The sequence below is a fragment of the Barbus barbus genome (genome assembly GCF_936440315.1).
Source record: "Barbus barbus genome assembly, chromosome: 31".
Classification (NCBI taxonomy): domain Eukaryota; kingdom Metazoa; phylum Chordata; class Actinopteri; order Cypriniformes; family Cyprinidae; genus Barbus; species Barbus barbus.
This window is the reverse complement of record NC_136759.1, coordinates 9,141,817-9,161,892: the sequence shown is the minus strand read 5'-3', so window position 1 is coordinate 9,161,892 and position 20,076 is coordinate 9,141,817. Positions and strand designations below refer to the sequence as shown.

Here is a 20,076-nt window from a genome sequence, read left to right as displayed (position 1 = left end):
TGAATCATTTACTTTGTGACTGTTGAAAGATTTTCATTACGTGGCCTGAGTTTTGGTCCACAATTAATTCCTCAATGTAGTGCTATAATATTTTAATTCCAACAATTTGACAAAAACCTTTGTTTTTCCTGTCTAGGATGAGTTTATTTTTGAAACACTTCACATAAGTTGTCAAAAACTCGACATTTCCTAGTAGTTTTCTGCTATGTGTTTCATAATACGCCTCAAAGCCCCTAATGTAGTACAATTATCTGCTGCATGAAGGACAAACAAATCAACTGAATAATAATTTTCTCAACCATCCTTTCTCGGGAGCCAGCTTTTAATTGCCTGAACATATCTTTAAATATTCTGTTTTGTCTTAGGGGGATTCATTTTTTAAATGTTTAATTGCTCTTATGTTGTTTGGAGGCTCCTGAGTGTCCTGAACTGTCTTTTTCAGCTGACTGACCAGTCAGTGATTACTGACCTCTGGACCAGCTCCATGTCAGAAGCACTAGACAGCTGGACTCCAGCAGAAATGTGGTCTGCTTGGGTTTACAGACTGTATCAGAAGAATGCATGAAAATAGTAAAACTGCTTTCTTGCATTCTCTCCAATTATTGTCTCCATTCATGATCTTACATAATTTTGGCATGAGCCTGTCGTAGTGTGTTAAATTTTTGCAACACAGCCATGTATTTACACGTGTAAATTTACCAAATATAGTCATTAATTTTTTTTAACAGTCAATATTGAATATATATCAACCAATTTTGAAATCTGTGCTCATTTGCACTGTTTTTACTTGACCTTTGTTGCCATGTAACACTCAGTTAATCTTTAAAACAACTAACAATTTAATAACACTTAAAAATAGCCTAATCTTTAAAAATGTATGAATATCCTTTTTTATATTGTACATTATAATGTTATGATGCCTCTACATTCATTTGTAATTTATTCAGATGAATTGTATACTGTTTTGTTTTCTGCCATTCATTAGTTATCTTCCATAACATAAAACAAATGGCTCATTGTATCTGCCAGAATTTGAATATTGGTGCCGTCCTATACTTTAGTTAAGCTAAAAACATTTTCTTAATCATGCTGATTTTGCTTCAGTATGAATTTGTTAGCTTCACCTGTGTAAATGTCAAATCATGCTTATGATTAGCAGGTTCTGACCACTATTTCAGCTGTCAGTTTGGCTGCACAACAGTGATTCATTAACATTTTATGCAGGTAGCTGAGGCTAGAAGTACAAAGACTAAACTTTTAGTTCCTAGAAGAACAGAAATAAAACAGAACAAATGCAAACAGTGCCAATATGTTGCAGAGCAAGATTAAAGTCAAATACAACGATGAGTTGAGTCAACAGCATGTGATGTAACATGAAGAATTTTATATCTTATACATGGCCTTATCTGTGGGTAGCAGTAACTAAAACATTTTTAGATGTTAAAAATATCAGTTTCTTCTGTTTTGGTCCTTCCTTTTTTCTTCAAGCTTGTGGAACATGTTTGATTATGCATGCCATTGATTATTTTTGATGTGATAAGCAGAAATAGTTTAACACAAGGGTCATATCTCTTAGTTCTAGAACACCACTCCTTAAAAAGACATGACAGGTTAGCAAATCGGTCCTTATGGCTGTGAACACCCTCTCCTGTGGGAAATCCACACTGCAGGATACTGCTGATTCTAGCCTGATGTGATTGTATTATATGATTTGGTCACTTTTTTTTCCCCCCTTTTTTTCAAAACTAATATTCTTTCAAAAGCACATTCTTTATATTTGCTTTGATTTTAATAATACAATTTGTTTTGTGTGTGGGTCAAAGTAAATGATTTTAAATTGTATGTAGAATCATGTTTGACTAAAACATGAATTATTAAATGAAACATTGTTCCTAAAATGGTAGATGTGGGATGTTGTGTCAGATGTTTTAGGATAAGCTGTGATAGTACTTTAAATAATATTATTGTTTAGTAATTACTTAACTGTATTTAAATATGCTGAATATTAACAAAAGTTTGTGCATTAGTAGTTTTCTATCATTTTTGTTGATATTTTAATTTGACCTGTAATTGGTTCACAGCTTCCCCATTGATTGCATCAGTTCTACACTTAATCACTTAATTCTTATTTAGAGTAAGTTGTCACTGGGACAGTTTTTCATATATCTTATATTTCTGTCGCCCCTATGGTATAGACGTTTTCATCTAATTTCTGTTGGTAGAAGACATCTTGAAATATAATTAGCAGTATTAATTTTACCTCTGTCTCATTTATGTTTCCCTAGGGGACAACTTAAGAAGCAGCTCAGCTTTTTAATAACATTTATTGGAAGACCATGGGAAATATAATATTAAATATCTATTAGAAACAATATTTCTTGTTAGTTTATAGGTCAAACAGTATGGGAACAGTGGATCCGTCTTTATCCACCTATTTTTTAGTGCGAGATGCCTGATTCAGCTATAGGTAAATAATGAGAAGAATAAAGTGCAGGAAAAGGTAAAACTGTTTGTGCTACAAACCCGTGTTTTTATGATTATGATAATATATTAAAATAATATGACAACAAATACAGCATAATGGGCTGCTTTGTAAAGGTAAAATAACTGGAAGTGAATGGGGAGCCTTTATTTTGCTTTCACACAAAGTAGTTTTCTTTTGTTTTTTCCATTGAAAAGATTCATCCACCTTAATCTTTAATTACAGTGTTATCGCTCCATTTTCTAAGCAATCCTCAGTTCAGCGAAAGAACACGCACCGACTTTATTCGGATTACACCTGTGGAGGGGCATCTAATTAAATTTGTCTACCCTGGCTGATAAAAGTGAAAAATAGACACTACTGTTTTGCTGATGGCCCTTACTGAGAGTGATATGTCTTCAGTACGGTGTTTTGCAGAGGGTTATGGGTAGAATCACACCATGTGATGCTGTTATTAGGCTGTGATCGGGATGACTGATAACAGAAGCCCACAGCAGCAAGTGACCCACGTTCCCCGATGATTCTCTTAATCTTATGCCATGATGGCTATTAAAAAATTCCAATTTAGGCAGCTTGAGTGCCAGGCGGCCTACAGTAAGAATGACTTTAATTGCGATGAGTTATCTTGCTCGCTGTTGTAATCGGGCCCGGATCTTAAAAGGGGGGTTTGCACGTCTGACAAATTGATTTAATACCAATGTGATTCTAGCTCCCTAATGATCTTCTGATTCCTCTTCTCCCAGGGTGTAGACGATGATTCCTAACCACTTTTTAATTGCAAACCCTTTCTTTATTGTGTGTGCATGTGCTTTTCGTTCAAAACGTGCACTGTACCATTGCACATTCCCAGTTTAGCTTCAGTATGATACCGCTGCGGTGGGAAACTGCTGATTTATGGACAATTAGAAGGTTTTTTTTTGTGTGGAGACAACAGTGTAAAGAAAGGAGGAAATGAGAGAAGAGGCATATTGGTTCCTTAAATGCCTGACTGTGGATGTCTGTCAGTCCTGTTATTTAGTACCTTTGCTTCCTTTGGGGATTCTGCAATCCATCCAAATATCTCACAGCAGTACCCTAACCGCATCTTGCAAAATCAAGCAGTAAACTGAACCTTTCTCAAACACAGACCTCTGAAATAGTGATTTTGACTTTTTTTCCTTTATTTTTTATTTTTGCTCTTTTGCACACACATTCAAGCAACTTCTGCAATCTATCTCCTGTTCTCTATAAATAAATAAATAAATATATGGCAAATTAAATTAGGCATCACGACATTGTGTAATGTACAGTAATTATAAATGGATGTTCATTTAAAGATTTACTAAAGTAGTTTGCATTTAAAGCATTATTAAATTAATAAATGTTTAAAATATTAACTTTTGTTAAAAATGTCAAAACAAGACAAATGAGCATGCACAATTAAATACTGGCCTATATATATATATATATATTAGTCTGAAGAAAATTTTTTCTTTCTTTTTCCCACTATAAATAACCTTTTGTGGAATGTAAAGATTCCATGGATGTGACACTCTTAAAAATAAAGTTTCCAAAAGGGGGTTTTTGTAGCAATTAGGAGAACCATTTTGGGTTCCTGGAAGACCTTTTCAGCGATCAGTTCTTAAAAGAACCTTCTTTTTTTCCCCTTAATGGCCTATTCCACTCTAAAGAACCTTTTGTTCCAATTTTTGTCCCACATTTTTAACCTTTGGGCTACAAACTATAACACAAATTTACCTTCCTTCATAACAAGCAAGCAAAGATTTCCTTCTAGGATTTTCAGGGTGTTCATACAATCACTTTTAGACAAATTAACTTGCACACCTGCACTTTAAAGATAGGCGTGCAAACAATTGAATACTATGCTGGATAACTTGGCAATATGTCATATAACTGTCTCTGTGTGTGTAAGGTCACAGAAACAGGCCTGACCAGTTTTGATGCTGCAATATCAGGCCACTGAAACCAGTCTCAACATGTGTTGGTTCAACGTGCTGCAGTGCATGTCAATGTTTATATGAGCTTTATTTCACATATAGTATTGTTGAGACTTGTAGTCACATATGAGAAGCTTAGCTGTATATCTGTTTTTGGTTTATCTTTGTCTTTCAACATTTCTTGTGAAGTTTGGGAATTGGGTATGGTGGATAGGACACATAATGTGCCTGCTCATGCATAATTTGCAACAAGTTAAAGCCTAAATGGTGTGGGATAAAATAAAAATAAGTGGTACTGAAATATAGTTTTCATTAGTGGCTAGTTTGCGTTAAATATTCTCACAGATACTGCGTATCCAGAGGCTACTTTCATTAATATTTCTCTCAAGTGTGTTGGTTCATATTAACATTTAAAGTCGTTTAATGTATTAGTGCCTACATGTTCTCGAACTGAAGCAGCTAACAAGTATTCTTATTTATAGTGCACTGGTTTTGTTTTGTATAGCAGAAGTTAAGAACACAAAAGAGACATTTTAAAGAATTTGCTTGTCAAAGAAACGTACTCTGTTACTAACGTAACCTCGGTTCCCTTAGATACGGGAACGAGTACTGCGTCGCTAGACGCTATGGGGAAAAACTCCTTTTTCTCCGAGGACTGAAGACTTTTTCAATCACGCAGTGTGACTGCACGGCCATTGGTTCGTGCAGTAATAAAAAACGAACCAATGGCTCGTCAGTGGTACTGCACGAGCCTATGGCGGCAAAGCAAGCCAGAGCCCGCCAGAAGGGGCGGGGTCATCTGGCTATATAAGCAGGCGCTTCGCCATAGGAAAACAGGCCAATTTGACTGAAGCGACGACCTGAGTCGTGCAGCTGCATGGCATGGCATAGTACGCAGTACTCGTTCCCATATCTAAGGGAACCGAGGTTACGTTAGTAACCGAGTACGTTCCCTGTCGATACTACACTCGTACTGCGTCGCTAGACGCTATGGGGAACAAATACAATCCCGCCATGCCATGAAGAGAAACGACAACCATAAAACTGGCCTTGAGCAGTAAGGCTCAGAGGGACCAATTATGAGCAGGAAGCATCCTGCAGGAGGCATGAGGACCGAACTCTTCAGAGGTCAGTCCAGCCTAGAAATCGTTTCAACGGTCATAAGTACAGCCTCAGCACCAGGAATGGGGCCAAGAGCGTTCTTGGAGAATCAGGCAATGCCTGAGGGGACCGCTTTAAGACAGGTGTGTGCCATCTAAGCAGAGAGAAACCTAGCCTGTAAGGCCGGGACATCCAATCTATAGAACCTGGCAAATGTGGACGGCGAGGCCCAGCCGGCCGCCGCACAAATGTCTGCCATAGACACACCACTAGACCACGCCCAAGAAGAGCCCACGCCTCTCGTGGAATGAGCGCTCACTCCAATGGGGCTCTGGAGGCCCAGGGAGGAGTATGCTAGTGCGATAGCGTCAACTAACCATCGAGATATTCTGTGCTTTGTGACCGGAGACCCCTTGGTGCGGCCGCCAATGCAGACAAAGAGTTGTTGTACATTCTCAATGCCCTGACTGGGCAGAGAAGGTTGAGCTCTTGGTCCTCCTCAGAAGAGGGGAGCGCAGAGAGCGTAATAACCTGGGCTCTAAACGGAGTGTAGAGCGTCTTAGGGACATAGCCGTGTTTTGGTTTTAGGACGACCTCAGTCGTTAGGCCCAAACTCAAGACAGGCAGGGTTTACAGAGAGAGCCTGCAAGTCACCTACTCGCTTTACCGATGCTAGCGCTAGTAGCAGAGCGGTTTTGAACGACAGTGTTTTTAAGCTTGCAGATTGTAGTGGCTCAAAAGGAGGGCCCTTAAGGGCTCTCAGGACTGTGGGCAGGTCCCATGCAGGGACTGTGAGGGGTCGGGCGGATTGAGCCTCCGAGATCCCCTCAGAAAACGGACAACCAGGTTGTTCCGGCCCACCGACTGTCCGGCTATAGGAGCGTGAGAAGCTGCTATAGCTGCCACGTAGACTTTGAGCGTGGAAGGGGCGCGGCCCTTATCCAACAGCTCCTGTAGATATGACAATATCACTGATATGTCACATGTTGTCGGGTCTTTACCGCGGGCTTGACACCAGGCGGAGAAAACCATTTAGAGGCGTAGAGGCGTCTCGTAGACGGGGCTCTAGCCTGTTCAATGGTGTTCAGGACATTCTCGGGGAGATCTACAGAGTCCCATCGAGTGCCCATAGATGCAGGTCCCACAGTTTGAGCTGGGGGTGCCAGATCGTTCTGTTCGCCTGGGAGAGGAGGTCTCGCCTCAGGGGAATAGGCCACGGAGCCGCTATTAGCAGCTGCGATAACTCCAGGATCCAAAGCTGGTTCTTCCAGAGTGGGGCCAATAGAAGCACCTTGTGCTTGCATTGCCTGATCCGCCTGATTACCTGAGGAATCGGAGCGATTGGGGGAAAAGCGTAAAGAAGGAGGTTGGGCCATTCGTGGGCCAACGCGTCCTCGCTCTTCGAAAAATAAATCTGGCAGTGAGAGTTGTCTTTGGAGGCGAAGAGGTCGACCTCTGCCCTGCCAAAGATTCACCAAATTTCTTGAACCGTCTGTGGGTGGAGCATTCACTCCTCTGAGGGGACATTGTTCCGAGAGAGCATGTCTGCTCCTTGGTTCAGAATGCCGGGCACTTGAGCTGCTCTCAGTGAACGCAAGTTGAGATGTGCCCATAGTAAGAGGCACTCTGCCATCTCGAAAAGGCGTTTCGAGGTGAGCCCACCCTGGCGATTTATGTACGACACCACCGTCATGCTGTCCGAGCGGACTAGCACGTGGTGACCTTTCAGGACTGGCAGGACGAACTGAAGAGCTCAACATACTGCTTCCATTTCGAGGCAGTTGATGTGCATTTGTCCTTCTGCGTTCGTCCAGGAGCCGAAGGTCAGTTTGCCATTGCACAGAGCTCCACAACCTGTGTAGGAAGCATCTGTTGTAACAACCTTCCTTCTGTAAACCAAACCCATTGTCACGCCTTGTTCGAACCATCGTAGGTTCCTCCAGGGGACCAGGGCTGACACGCAGGCCCGGTTCACCCTGACACGAATGCGTCCATGACGCCACGCATGAGGCGGAATTAGAGGTTTCAGCCAGTACTGAAGGGGTCTCATCTTGAGAAGGCCCAACCGAAGAACTGGCGATGCGGAGGCCATGAGGCCCAGCATTCTTTGAAACGATTTGAGTGGTGGGTAGGAGGCTCCAATCTTGAAGGAAGCCACGAGCTGCCGTATGGCCAGAACGCGATCTGGCGCGACTTTCGCCTTCATGCGGGCGGAGTCGAAAACTGTCCCCAGGAACGAAGTTTGTTGGCTGGGGGACAGGTAGCTCTTGGCTAAATTGATCCTGAGTCCCAAGTTCTCCAAGAGGAGGAGGGACCTGTGTGCTACCAGCTCTGCCTCTGACTGTGCCAGAATGAGCCAGTCGTTGAGGTAATTCAGGACATGGATTCCCATCTGTCTCAGAGGGGAGAGAGCAGTGTCTATGCGCTGTGTGCAGAGTGAAACACGCGGGGCTATGCCAGCGCGCAAAAATCACTCGAGCCTGCCCGCTCAGCCCCGCGATCTCTCAGTTTCCAGAGAGTGAGAGCGGGGAAGGCGGGGCCAACCAGCGCAGTATTGTAAGATCTGTATAAATGGATTGTGCCACTCAGTGCTATGAGGAGTGCTGCTGATCCTCGTGTGTTTAACACACTCCGGCAGATTAAAGTGAGCACACGAGATAAACTTACGTGCAATCACTCAAGCCTGATCGCTCCGCTCCGCGAGTTAAGTGTTCCTTCCTCCGAGGTGTCTGGGAGAAGAGGAACATGAAAGCGGGGAAGGCAGTGGCGCCTTTATAGTGAGCGAATCAGGGGCGGCTTTCGACGAAAGCAGTCTGTTTGTGAGGGAGCAGCTTTACTCACACGCACACGCAAAGCTGTCAAAGATAGCTTTCTACTCCGGTCCGCCTAGGAGGATATAGCCGCTCATGTAACGAGGGGCGGTGATTCTCACGTGTAAAAACACTGGCGGATTAGAGCGCTGCGGTAAGAGTGAGCACGCGGGCTCTTGAGCCGGCGTGGGATCACTCAAAACCGGTTACTTAGCCCCGTGGCCCTATCGTTTCATTCTCCGAGCTTGCTGAGAGAGGAGAAACGGAAGAGCGGAGCTGCCTTGCTAGAAGGCCAACGAGTGGAGAAGAGCGAGACTCATACTCGAGTGAGCATTCTGTCTCAATGAACGCGCAGTCTGTGTGGGCGTTGCCCACAGAGGCGAAGCGCTCTCTGCCCTTCTGCATCGTGCAGAATTTCCTGCGCGAGCCACACTCGCAGTGCGACATTTGCAACAACGTCGCTTGAAATTTGCTCTTTCAGAGAAATTTGATTTTAGACTCACCGGATGGCCGCAGGGGACAAGGCTGGCATCTGCACAGGTCGCTGGAGCGGCTCGAAGAGCAGGCAGAGCAGCGAGAGGGTGCAGAGGAAATGGCAGCTTCTATCCGCAGCGAGGCGTTTCTACGACGAGCGTCTTCCAGTCTCGAGTGTCAGCGAAGGGATGATCGTCGTCGCTGAAGGAGAATTGATCTGTTTTCCTATGGCGAAGCACCTGCTTATATAGCCAGATGACCCCGCCCCTTCTGGCGGGCTTTGCCGCCATAGGCTCGTGCAGTACCACTGACGAGCCATTGGTTCGTTTTTTATTACTGCACGAACCAATGGCCGTGCAGTCACACTGCGTGATTGAAAAAGTCTTCAGTCCTCGGAGAAAAAGGAGTTTTTCCTCATAGCGTCTAGCGACGCAGTACGAGTGTAGTATCGACAGGGAACTAAAAGTTTACAGTCCTTTTGAAGGACGCTATCACAGAATACTTTCATTTCTGTTTCAGGGAGGGAACAGGCATCATGAGCAGGTCACCTTCCTGACGAATGAACAGAAGATGGCACCGGCACGGAAGAGGAGCATTGCCGTGGGGGTCGTCATTGCCCTGTTGGTAGTGGCTGCAGTGGTCGGATTTCTCGTGTGGCTCTTTATTGGTACAAAGATTCACCAATCATATCTAATTTGCTCTTAAATGACGAAAGTTGCACACCTTACACTGCTGTTTAAATGTTTGGGGTCTCTTATGCTCACTAAGACTGCATTTATCAGTAAAAACAGTAATAATATGAAATATTATTACAACTTATAATAAGTTTTCCATTTTTAATGTATATATGTGTGTGTGTATTTATATGTGTATATATATATATATATATATATATATATATATGTGTGTGATATGTGTGTGTGATTGATTGATTTATAAATACACACACACATGCGTGCATGCGTGTTATTTATTTATATAAATAAAAATAAATAAATATATATATATATATATATATATATATATATATATATATATATATATATATATATATATATATATATATATATATATATATATAAATAAATAGCACACACACATATGGGCCATTCTACAGAATTGGTGCAAACTGCTGTCCCACAACCCATTTAAGTATTCAAATGTTAGATGTTTACTAAGATTCTTCTATTCTCTATTGAATATATTTAATAATTAAATATTACTAAGCCTAATCTATGTAAAATAATCATTTATTGGGTACTTTCAGTTGGGAGGTGGATGTCCCAGACCCTAACACCTAATTTTTTTCCATTGTTGTTTTTAAAAGTATCTTTTTGATTCTTTTAAAAAGTGAAGTTCTTTGCAAATTATGAAACTTTATGTAAAAAAAAATGTGTCCCGAATTTTTCATGTCACTACCAAAAGGCTATGTAGGCTATGTTTTAGTCCATTGGCCGAGACTGATTTTAACTACACCCCTAAATTTATGATCAGGAAATATTCCTGTGCCCCCCCCCCCCATAGCTACAAGGTGTGAGTAGATAGGTCCCATTATTTTGAGGTAAATGTGTTTAAAAGTCTGAAAAATAGGTGTAACTTTTAGGAACATCACTACCAAACACCTTTTTTTATGCAATTAAGCACATTTTTTCGGGAGTTATTCCATAGCATTTATATGTTTTTTTATATATGCACCTCTGTTCAGAACTGTGATAGCTAACCGTGTGCCGATTAGCATCTTTGAGCTAGGTCCAAAAATATCTAAAATTGTCACTACTGAAACAGTCACAACCGAAACATGTCGTCATCGTTTCGTTAGTGACAAAAGGGAACACACAATCTTCATATTTTGGGGGAATTAACAAAATTTTAGAGCAATTATGCAATTGTTTTGTATTTTAGTATGTTTTAGTAGTGTTTGAGTATGTACAAATTCTGTAATGTGATGTGGTCGCTACCAGATCATTGCTGTCACTACTGAAAATGTGCAGTCATTACCGAAACATGGGATGTTTTGTTAAAAATAAATTATACTGACTTATCAACTAAGATGTTATGATAGTTTTTGGTTCCATGTGAATGCAAACTAATGAATCCTTAACTTTGAAATCAGTATGATCAACATTTGCCTTTTACAAATACAATTTGTATTTAAAATACTACAACTGTCATAAATTACACTTGAAATATTGTTAAAAAATATAATTATTGATTTACCTCCTGAGAAATTTGAATAAAATAGCAAAAAAATATTTACAATGTAGATGCAAGCAAAATCTTAACAGGTCAGTATAACCCTTCTAATTAAATTATTATTATTGTGTTTCGGTAGTGACAAATTTGAGGAGAGGACAAATATTACAAATCTTTCTGAAAATACATTATGAGAATTAACTGCACAATTATTAGAATTGTGTACAATGGATAATATGCAATTCCCCGAACTTTTAAATGGTAGAGTACAGTTCTTATTGTTAATTAATAGCATCTTTCCCTCTCTCAGTCAGGAGCAAAGACTTGGAAAATGAGGCCACCTTACATAAACACAGCTCATCCACATTGGTTTACAGCGGCCAAATTAAACTTCTCAAACCAGAGTACAGCCCAGTATATGAGAATCCCGACAGTGCGGAATTCCAACAAGTGGCAAGGGACTTGGAAGGAATTGTGAGTGTTTTTGTTGTTCTCAGACTTTTCTTTGCTGTTAGTGTTTTAAGTGTTCTGGTGTCCTTGACTTCCTTTTGAGATCCTTGATTCTAAATTCAAGTGATTCAGTTTTATCGGTATTTTCTTAAAAAAAATCAATACTTTTCAAGCTTTTGAAGTCTTTCAAGGTGTCTGTACACTACAAAGATTTCTTGAAGCGTCGTCTGAAGTGGCATAGATAGCACAAATGGCATGTACACATTGTTGGCATGCAGTATAACACAAGCTTGATTTTTGATCGTGTAGGTGACAGGAAAAAAGGCTCCTGTATAATAGATAAAGATGGCAGTGGGCGTCTAGCTGACAGACTCGTCAGATCTATGTATTTCTTCCCAATCATGCTCAAAAGCACAAGATGGGACTCCTTAGCAATGCCTGCCTCAAACATACAACTTCCCATCGCCCCATTGACTCGTTAAGTGATAGTCACATTACAGGTTATGTGAATGTTACAACACACGTCATATTTTATGGTAAAATCAGAATAAAAGAAAACAATCTGTTTTAGGACTATCAGTGTTCATCTTAATATTTTTTTTATTTAGTGTTACTTAAAGTGATAGTTCACCCAAAAATTCTGTCATTAATTGGTAACACTTTACAATAAGGTGTCATTTGTTAACATTAGTTAATGTATGAACTAACATGAACAAACAATGAACAATGCATTTATAGAGTGGTGGAACTATGATGTCACTTTGTAGGTGAAAACCCGGAAGCGAGTTAGCATTTTAGCACTTCCAGTTACATCGTCCCAGAGTCAATTTGAATGGGATTTTGGTTAAATCCCTTAAATGAGGTCTGTGGTTCACACTATCTCAAGATACTTTCACGTTTTGTTTTCCGACATAAAACACACCAATTACACCCCACTCGTGATTTTTTTTTTTTTTAAGCTGTTAAATTTCTTAAGAAAGACGGTTGCTAACAAGTTGCTAAAGGGGACTACAGGTGCTATTGGAGACATTAAATGTCATCACGCCAAACAGTTTACCAATTTACAGTAATTTTCCAGTTGTAGTATAATTTGTAATACAATTAATTTTAGGATAACCAATGAATAGTTTCCTGCATTTTATATTGTTGTTCGACAATGTTTTTTTGCATTGCTCCGAAATGTGACATGTCTTCGGAGGGAAGATGCTCGAGTTTATCGCTCACTGATGCGGAGACTCTGGGTTCGTACCATAAGGTAAACTCGTATTACGATTATTACATGTAAACACCACATTTACCGGTTTTACGTGGTGAAAGTGAAACTTTAATGATGCATAGTGCTTAAAGCCACGTTAAAATTAAATGTTTACAGCCACATGAAGCTGTTAGAAAGCATATAGATTGAGGATTTCCTAGAAGCAAGGATAAAATAACATTTTGTGTAACCACCCTAACAAAATGAGAGCCGAAATGCGGTACTTTGTTCACTAAAATAAGTTTAATCTTACCATATCCAAAAACTCGCTCACTCTGTTATTTAATACCGTATTGACCTGAATAAGACAATGTTTTTTTTGTGGAAATATATCTGAAAAAACACGGCCGTTTTATATTCAGGGTCTAGACCATGACATGTCAATAATACACCCACAACAATAGGTGACCCTAAATACCCATAAAACGAGTGTGCCATGACATATGTAATGTAATGTGTGTTATAAAGAGCGCGAGTGAAAACAAAAGAAAAAGAAAAGCTTAGTTGTGACTGTCATGTTAGCCTGATGAGACCAAACTTCCTCTGTAAATGATTTTAAAACGTAAGACAGTACCCAAATTTGAAGACTACAATAAGATTTCACTTCTACTGTTAATCAAATTTTGCTAGGCTACTATGAGATGGATAGCCTAAATGTCACATAATTCAGAGGGCTACCTGATATTTTTATGGTAGCCTACATCAAAAAAGTGTATATTTTTAAATGTGATTGTTTGTGCATTTTACCAGTATTTACCATACTTTCAAAACAAAAACACCAGTAAAACACCAGATTTGGTTTTCAAAAAGCCTTTTTCCAAAAGGTATATCTGGAAAAAGGGGGGTCATCTTATAATCAGGGTCGTCTTATATTCGGGTCAGTACGGTAGATTAAAATATGCGGGAATATGTTTTTAATTAAAATATTCATATTAATTAGGGATTTATTGACTTAATGCACCTTATTTCGAAATGTACAGACATACGTGCTTTAAATGTCCTTTAGTTAAGATTATTTAATTTATTCACTATACTATTTATTACTGTCTCATTTCAGTTTTAGTTTGGCTCTAGTTTTGTATTTATTCCAGTTTATATGAAAAGGTTCATGTAGCGTGGATTAAAATTCATATACAGAGTAAATATGTTTCACTGAACGTTAAAAATAAGTTTGAGAAAGTTGGCGGGAGTGCGGTGGCGGTGACGTTGAAGGCGAGCGACCATGGTGGTGTAGTTCGTTTACAGCCTAAGTTTAGCTTTTTAGTTCTGGCGCTTTTATTTAGGCTTCAAAATTTGTCAAAGTTATATTATTTTGTGAAGATTATCTTGATGGACAAAACATTTAAATTTCATGAACTGTGATTGAACACAGAGCTTATTTTTTGCAATTATCCAAAAGCCTATGGAAAAATACTATTGGCTATTTGACGAGAACCAGTTTGCTAACAGCCGATCCGCCTACAAAGTGATGTCATAGTTCCCCCACTCTATTACCCTATTTATTGATCTGTTAATGAAAATACAGTTGTTCATTGTTTATGTTAGTTCACAGGGCATTATCTAATGTTAACAAACACCACTTGCGATTTTAATAATGCATTATTAAATGCTGAAGTTAATAAATGCTGTAGAAGTATTGTTCATTCTTAGTTCATGTTTACTAATGTTGTTAACTAATGTTACATATTAATTACTCATCCTCATGTCGTTCCAGTCCGGTAAGACCTTCGTTCATCTTCGGAACACAAATTAAGATATTTTTGATGAAAACCAAGAGCTTTCTGACTCTGCATATACAGCAGTGCAACTGACACATTCAAGGCCCAGAAAGGTAACAACATACGGGTTGAACCATTGATGTCATATGGACTATTTCAACGATGTCCTTGCTTAAACATGGTAGTTGCATTGCTGTCTATGCAGGGTCAGAAAGTTCTCGGATTTCATCAAAAACAAATTAATTTGTGTTCGAAAGATGAACTATCTTACGGGCTTGGAACATAATTAATGACAGTTTTTATTTATGAAATAAAATATTTTTTTAATTTTCATAATTGTATCATTGAAATAAGCATTTTCTGCTTCAAAATAATGTGCATTGTGAAAAAGGCAATACAACTAAATGTGAATTTAATTGAATTTGAGTTGACTCTGTTCATTATTGTACTGTTACTGCCTATAATTGACTATAATTGTATTAAACAATAATCTGCTTCTTTTTTTTAGATGAACGATACATTCACTAGAGATCCTCTCCTTTCCAAATACTATACCAGGTCCGTCATCACTGCCTTCAGGTAAAGCTGAACTACAGCTCCCAGATTCAGACAAAGTAAAATTTATAGCATGCTCTCTAAATCTAATAGTTTTTAAATTAAACAATAGATCATTCTTTATGTCTTGATTTTAATACTTAGTGGTTCCGCTGATAGAGATAAATTTCAAGTCTCATATAATCTGGGTAAAAAAAAATCACCCTAATAGAATACAAATTATTAATTTCCAGTTCAACTATTACTACTGCTCATGCTCAGGGTTTGGGACCATAAAAACAGAGAGAAAATCTATCACACCGAATCAGAGTATCATACATAATGGGTTCTCTTTTGATTTGGGTCAGTAAGAAACCATCTAGACCTAGCATAGCATAATTCTTAAAATCACACAAAACAACTTGGCAACTAACATTATGCAAAGCAAATCCTAAAATTAGTATCAGGACATTATGCATGAGCAAGTGCCACAAAAATCAAGTTGTACTTTAATTCAATAATATATTTACTTTTCACCATCATGCATCTGCAGTGAAGGAACCTTAGCGTATCATTGGTCTCAATTTGACATTCCTGAGATGGACCAAGAGATCGTTCCAGAGCTGACAGAGGATCGTGTGGTCGAGGCTCTGCGGAGGAGCATCCGGCAGGAGGGCAAACGAGCCGGGAACATCGCAGTCACTGCCAGCAACATCACTGCTTCATGTAAGATGATTGCTAATTATAAAGAGAGCACACAGTCGCAGTGCAGTAATTAGGATGAGTAACGGAAGATTATATTGAAAACGGTAGTGAAAAACAACATTATGACTCTTTTTGTAGCAAAATGCAATGACTAACATGTATATAAATGACAAAAACAATGATTAAAAATGTATGAAATGGTCCCTTTAGGAGCACTGATGCTTTTTAATAACATTGTATATAACGACAGGGACTTGACCCCATTGTGCAGCTCAATGCAACAAAGTAACTCTTTGTTTTTGCAAAAAATTGTAACTCTCTGTCCTTCTCCGGTCCCCATCTGCATTATATACACGAGAGCAGCAGGCCTGAGTGACACCTCAGTGCCCTGCTTAAAATGATATCTCTGTACGGAGACTCGTGTCGCTGTAGTGAGGTGAGAGACTGGTATTTGTGAACGTCAGAGTCAGGGTGAGGGGTGGAGGAGGAGGAACAGAATGTCTGACAGGCCTTTGGAAAATGGAAGGAAAGAGGAGTGAAAAAAAGTACAGCATGCATCATTTTCTCTCTCTTTGCAGCCACAGACCCTCGGATGGCCAGGGACCCCAGATCCAGTGAGTAAAATGTGTCCCATTTCAGTCACCGCTGCACTGTAATTTTCCACCTGGGTTGCCGTGCTCTCTCCTGTCACTCACTGAAAAAATGCCTGCCCGCCTCCATCTTACACTCGCTCTATCTCTCGCTCGCCTTCCCTTCCACTTACTTTGCTGTGCACAACAGCACGGGGATCTCGAAAAACTTGTTTTTCAACCACAGAGAGCATTGCTACAGCTCTTCAACGGCACCTTTTGACAAATGTCTAAATTATCTGCATTAAACTGCAAGTGTATGGAGGTTTCTTATGGCTTTAGAGTCAACATGAAAGCATTTACCCTATTTACTTCAATTTAATGTATGACGTGTAATATTTCATAAAATTGTAATAACTTGTAGACTTAGATTTGTAGACTTTCCTTATTTGAGACCGGGGATTCCAAGAAAATGTTTGTCAGCCAAACACATTGACCTACACCTGGCAGACGACTTAAACGACGTCAACACCTGGCAGACGACTTAAACGAGTTCTTTTGTCGTTTTGAACGATCACCCCACACCCGCCCAGAACACCCCTCCACACAACCATTCACACCTCCAGCAACCCCTCTCTCCCCCACACCTACAATTCAAATCAGCGAAGACGATGTGTGCCAGGTCTTCAGGAAAAACAAAAGAAGGAAAGCACCTGGTCCAGATGGTGTGTCACCAGCCTGCCTAAAAATCTGTGCTGAGCAGCTGGCCCCCATCTTCACACAGATCTTCAATAGATCACTGGAGCTGTGTGAAGTCCCCTCATGCTTCAAACGCTCCACCATCATCCCCGTCCCAAAGAAACACAAAATTACTGGACTAAATGACTACAGACCTGTGGCACTAACGTCTGTAGCCATGAAATCATTCGAAAGACTGGTTCTGGCTCATCTGAAGGACATCACTGGACCCTTACTGGACCCCCTGCAGTTTGCCTACAGAGCAAACAGGTCTGTGGATGATGCAGTCAACATGGGACTGCACTTCATCCTGCAGCATCTGGACAGACCAGGGACTTATGTGAGGATCCTGTTTGTGGACTTCAGCTCTGCTTTTAACACCATTATCCCGGAAACCCTTCAAAATAAACTAACTCAGCTCTCCGTCCCCACCTCCGTCTGCCAGTGGATCAACAGCTTCCTGACAGACAGACAGCAGTTAGTAAAGCTTGGCAAATTCTCATCCAGCACTCGAACCATCAGCACTGGAGCTCCTCAGGGCTGCGTACTCTCCCCACTGCTCTTCTCCCTCTACACCAACGACTGCACATCTAAAGACCCCTCTGTCAAGCTCCTGAAGTTTGCAGACGACACCACACTGATCGGCCTCATCCAGGACGGTGACGAGTCTGCTTACAGACAGGAGGTTAAGGAGCTGGCTGTCTGGTGCAGTCTCAACAACCTGGAGCTTAACACGCTCAAAACTGTGGAGATGATCGTGGACTTCAGGAGAAACCCCCCTGCTCTCCCCCCACTCATCATCATGAACAGCACTGTGACTGCAGTGGAGTCATTCAGATTCTTGGGCACCACCATCTCTCAGGACCTAAAGTGGGATATTCACATTGACTCCATTGTCAGGAAGGCCCAGCAGAGGCTGTACTTTCTTCGCCAGCTGAGGAAGTTCAACCTGCCACAGGACTTACTGAAACAGTTCTACTCTGCCATCATTGAATCCATCCTCTGCACCTCAATAACTGTCTGGTTCAGCTCAGCTACCAAATCTGACCTCAGAAGACTACGGAGGGTAGTCCGGACTGCTGAGCGAATCATTGGTACAACCCTCCCCACTCTCCAAGAACTGTACTTATCCAGAGTGAGCAAAAGGGCTGGTAAAATCACTCTGGACCCCTCACATCCAGCACACAACCTCTTTGAACTGTTACCATCTGGTCGACGCTACAGAGCTCTGAGCACCAGAACGACCAGACACAGGAACAGTTTCTTCCCTCAGTCAATACATCTCATGAACACTCAATAAATAAACGTAGAACACACAACTAATACATTATCCATTCACCACACTCACTTATTTTATTTTCTCATTTCTAATTTGCACATACTTCACCTGTACATACATAGTCGCCTATATTATATATTATATATTGTGTATTTTTTATTTTTTTTGCTGCTTTGTACATTGGTTATTGGCTATTTCCTGTTATTTTGTTTCATTACCTGTGTCCTGTCCTGTTACTGTCTTTCTGTTGCACTGTGGAGCTTCTGTCACTACAACAAATTCCTTGTATGTGTAAACATACTTGGCCAATAAAGCTCATTCTGATTCTGATTCTGATTCTGATTCTAAAATATTAAATAATTGAGAGTTAATATTTCAATAATTTAACAACACATTGGCATATTTACAGTTCTCTGGGTTGCTGTTTTATGGCAAGCAGGTAAACAAAAAAAACAAAAGTAATTTCATTTTAACTTTAAAAAGCATTTTCATTTAATGGTCTCTCTGTGGAGAAGAGAGAAAAACAAACAAACAGAAGTACATTTACATATAATAATGTTTACATAAAAACCAGTTTCAATTTATCTAGAGCTGCTGTGGTGAGATTTGACCTTAATTATGGGCTGGTGCACTTAGAAGTGACAACAATCAACAGCAGCCAATCAAAATTCTGACATTTTTAATTCTGTGGTCATGGTGAAGTTTTGGGTGTTCGAGTGACCCCTTGTCCCATTCAAGAAGCCACTTATCACTCGATTCAATCACTTTTTGTCAGTACTAAGGATCTTTGGTGCTTCTTATACTTGCTGCGCAGCAATTATCATCTGATGTATCTGTCGAGTACTTGAGCTAGGTTGTTATTTACCAGAACGCAATAAGATCACATCTTTCTTCTTTTCCTGTTTCTGTTATCAGAGGAATGCTTTTACAGTCTCATGGCTGGCACCACCAGCAAAGAATTTACATCTCCGGAACACCCTAGGAGATACCCAGCTCGCTCCCGATGCCAGTGGCAGATCCGTGCTCCTAAAGGCTATGCCATCATTGTCAAGTTCAGTACCTTCCACATAGAGGATGACTGTGCCAATGATTATGTAGCCATCTATGACTCGCTCAGTCCTGACAGCAAGTATGCTATCACAAAGTGAGTACATGCCACTTTCAAACCTCATATTTGACTTTGTGCCATTTAGGTTTTACCATAACCTGTAACAATGCTTTTTAAATTAATATAAAGATAAAAGGCTGGAATGCTTTATCACTTGAATACCATAAAAAGCTTTCCCCACTTAGAGCAAAATAAAGCAATTTTTCCTTTCTTAAAAAAAAATAAAAAATACTTTTAAGGACTTAGCAGCACATGTTAAAGTTTTAAGGACTTTAACATGTGCTGCGATCTCTGTGTACAACCAATCTTTTTTTAATCTCTTATGCTCACAAAGTCTGCATTTATTTGATAAAAAATACAGTAAAAAACAGTAATATTGTGAAATATTATTTGAATTTAAATAACCATTTTCTATTTTAATTTATTTTAAAATGTAATTTATTCCTGTTTTGTAAAGCTGAATTTTCAGCATCATTACTCCAGTCTTCAGTGCCACATGATCCTGAGTTGATGCTCAAGAAAAAAAATGCTTATTATCAAAGTTGGAAATGGTTATGCTGCTTTTATACTTTTGTAACAATCTGTGAGAAATTTTTGGATTATTTAATGAATAGAGAGTTCAAGATAACAGCATTTATTTCTTTTGTAACAATATAAATGTCTTTTAATGTCACTTTTGATCCATTTAAGGCATCCATGCTCAATAAAATTATTAATTTCTTT

At 39.9% G+C, this 20,076-nt stretch overlaps 1 protein-coding gene across 4 annotated transcripts in view; it reads left to right on the top strand.

The window, feature by feature from the left end:
* LOC306851549 (suppressor of tumorigenicity 14 protein homolog) overlaps window positions 1-20,076 on the top strand; it is a 41,447-nt gene that overhangs the window by 4,661 nt on the left and 16,710 nt on the right. For 3 of the 4 annotated variants that reach the window (XM_079387857.1, XM_079387859.1, XM_079387858.1), the window contains exons 2-7: window positions 9,324-9,471; window positions 11,308-11,471; window positions 14,929-14,999; window positions 15,508-15,680; window positions 16,238-16,273; window positions 19,161-19,389. In XM_079387857.1, coding sequence (XP_079243983.1) covers window positions 9,324-9,471; window positions 11,308-11,471; window positions 14,929-14,999; window positions 15,508-15,680; window positions 16,238-16,273; window positions 19,161-19,389 — 821 coding nt within the window. The remainder of the gene's footprint in view (window positions 1-9,323; window positions 9,472-11,307; window positions 11,472-14,928; window positions 15,000-15,507; window positions 15,681-16,237; window positions 16,274-19,160; window positions 19,390-20,076) is intronic. The other variant, XM_079387860.1, reaches the window with a different exon arrangement.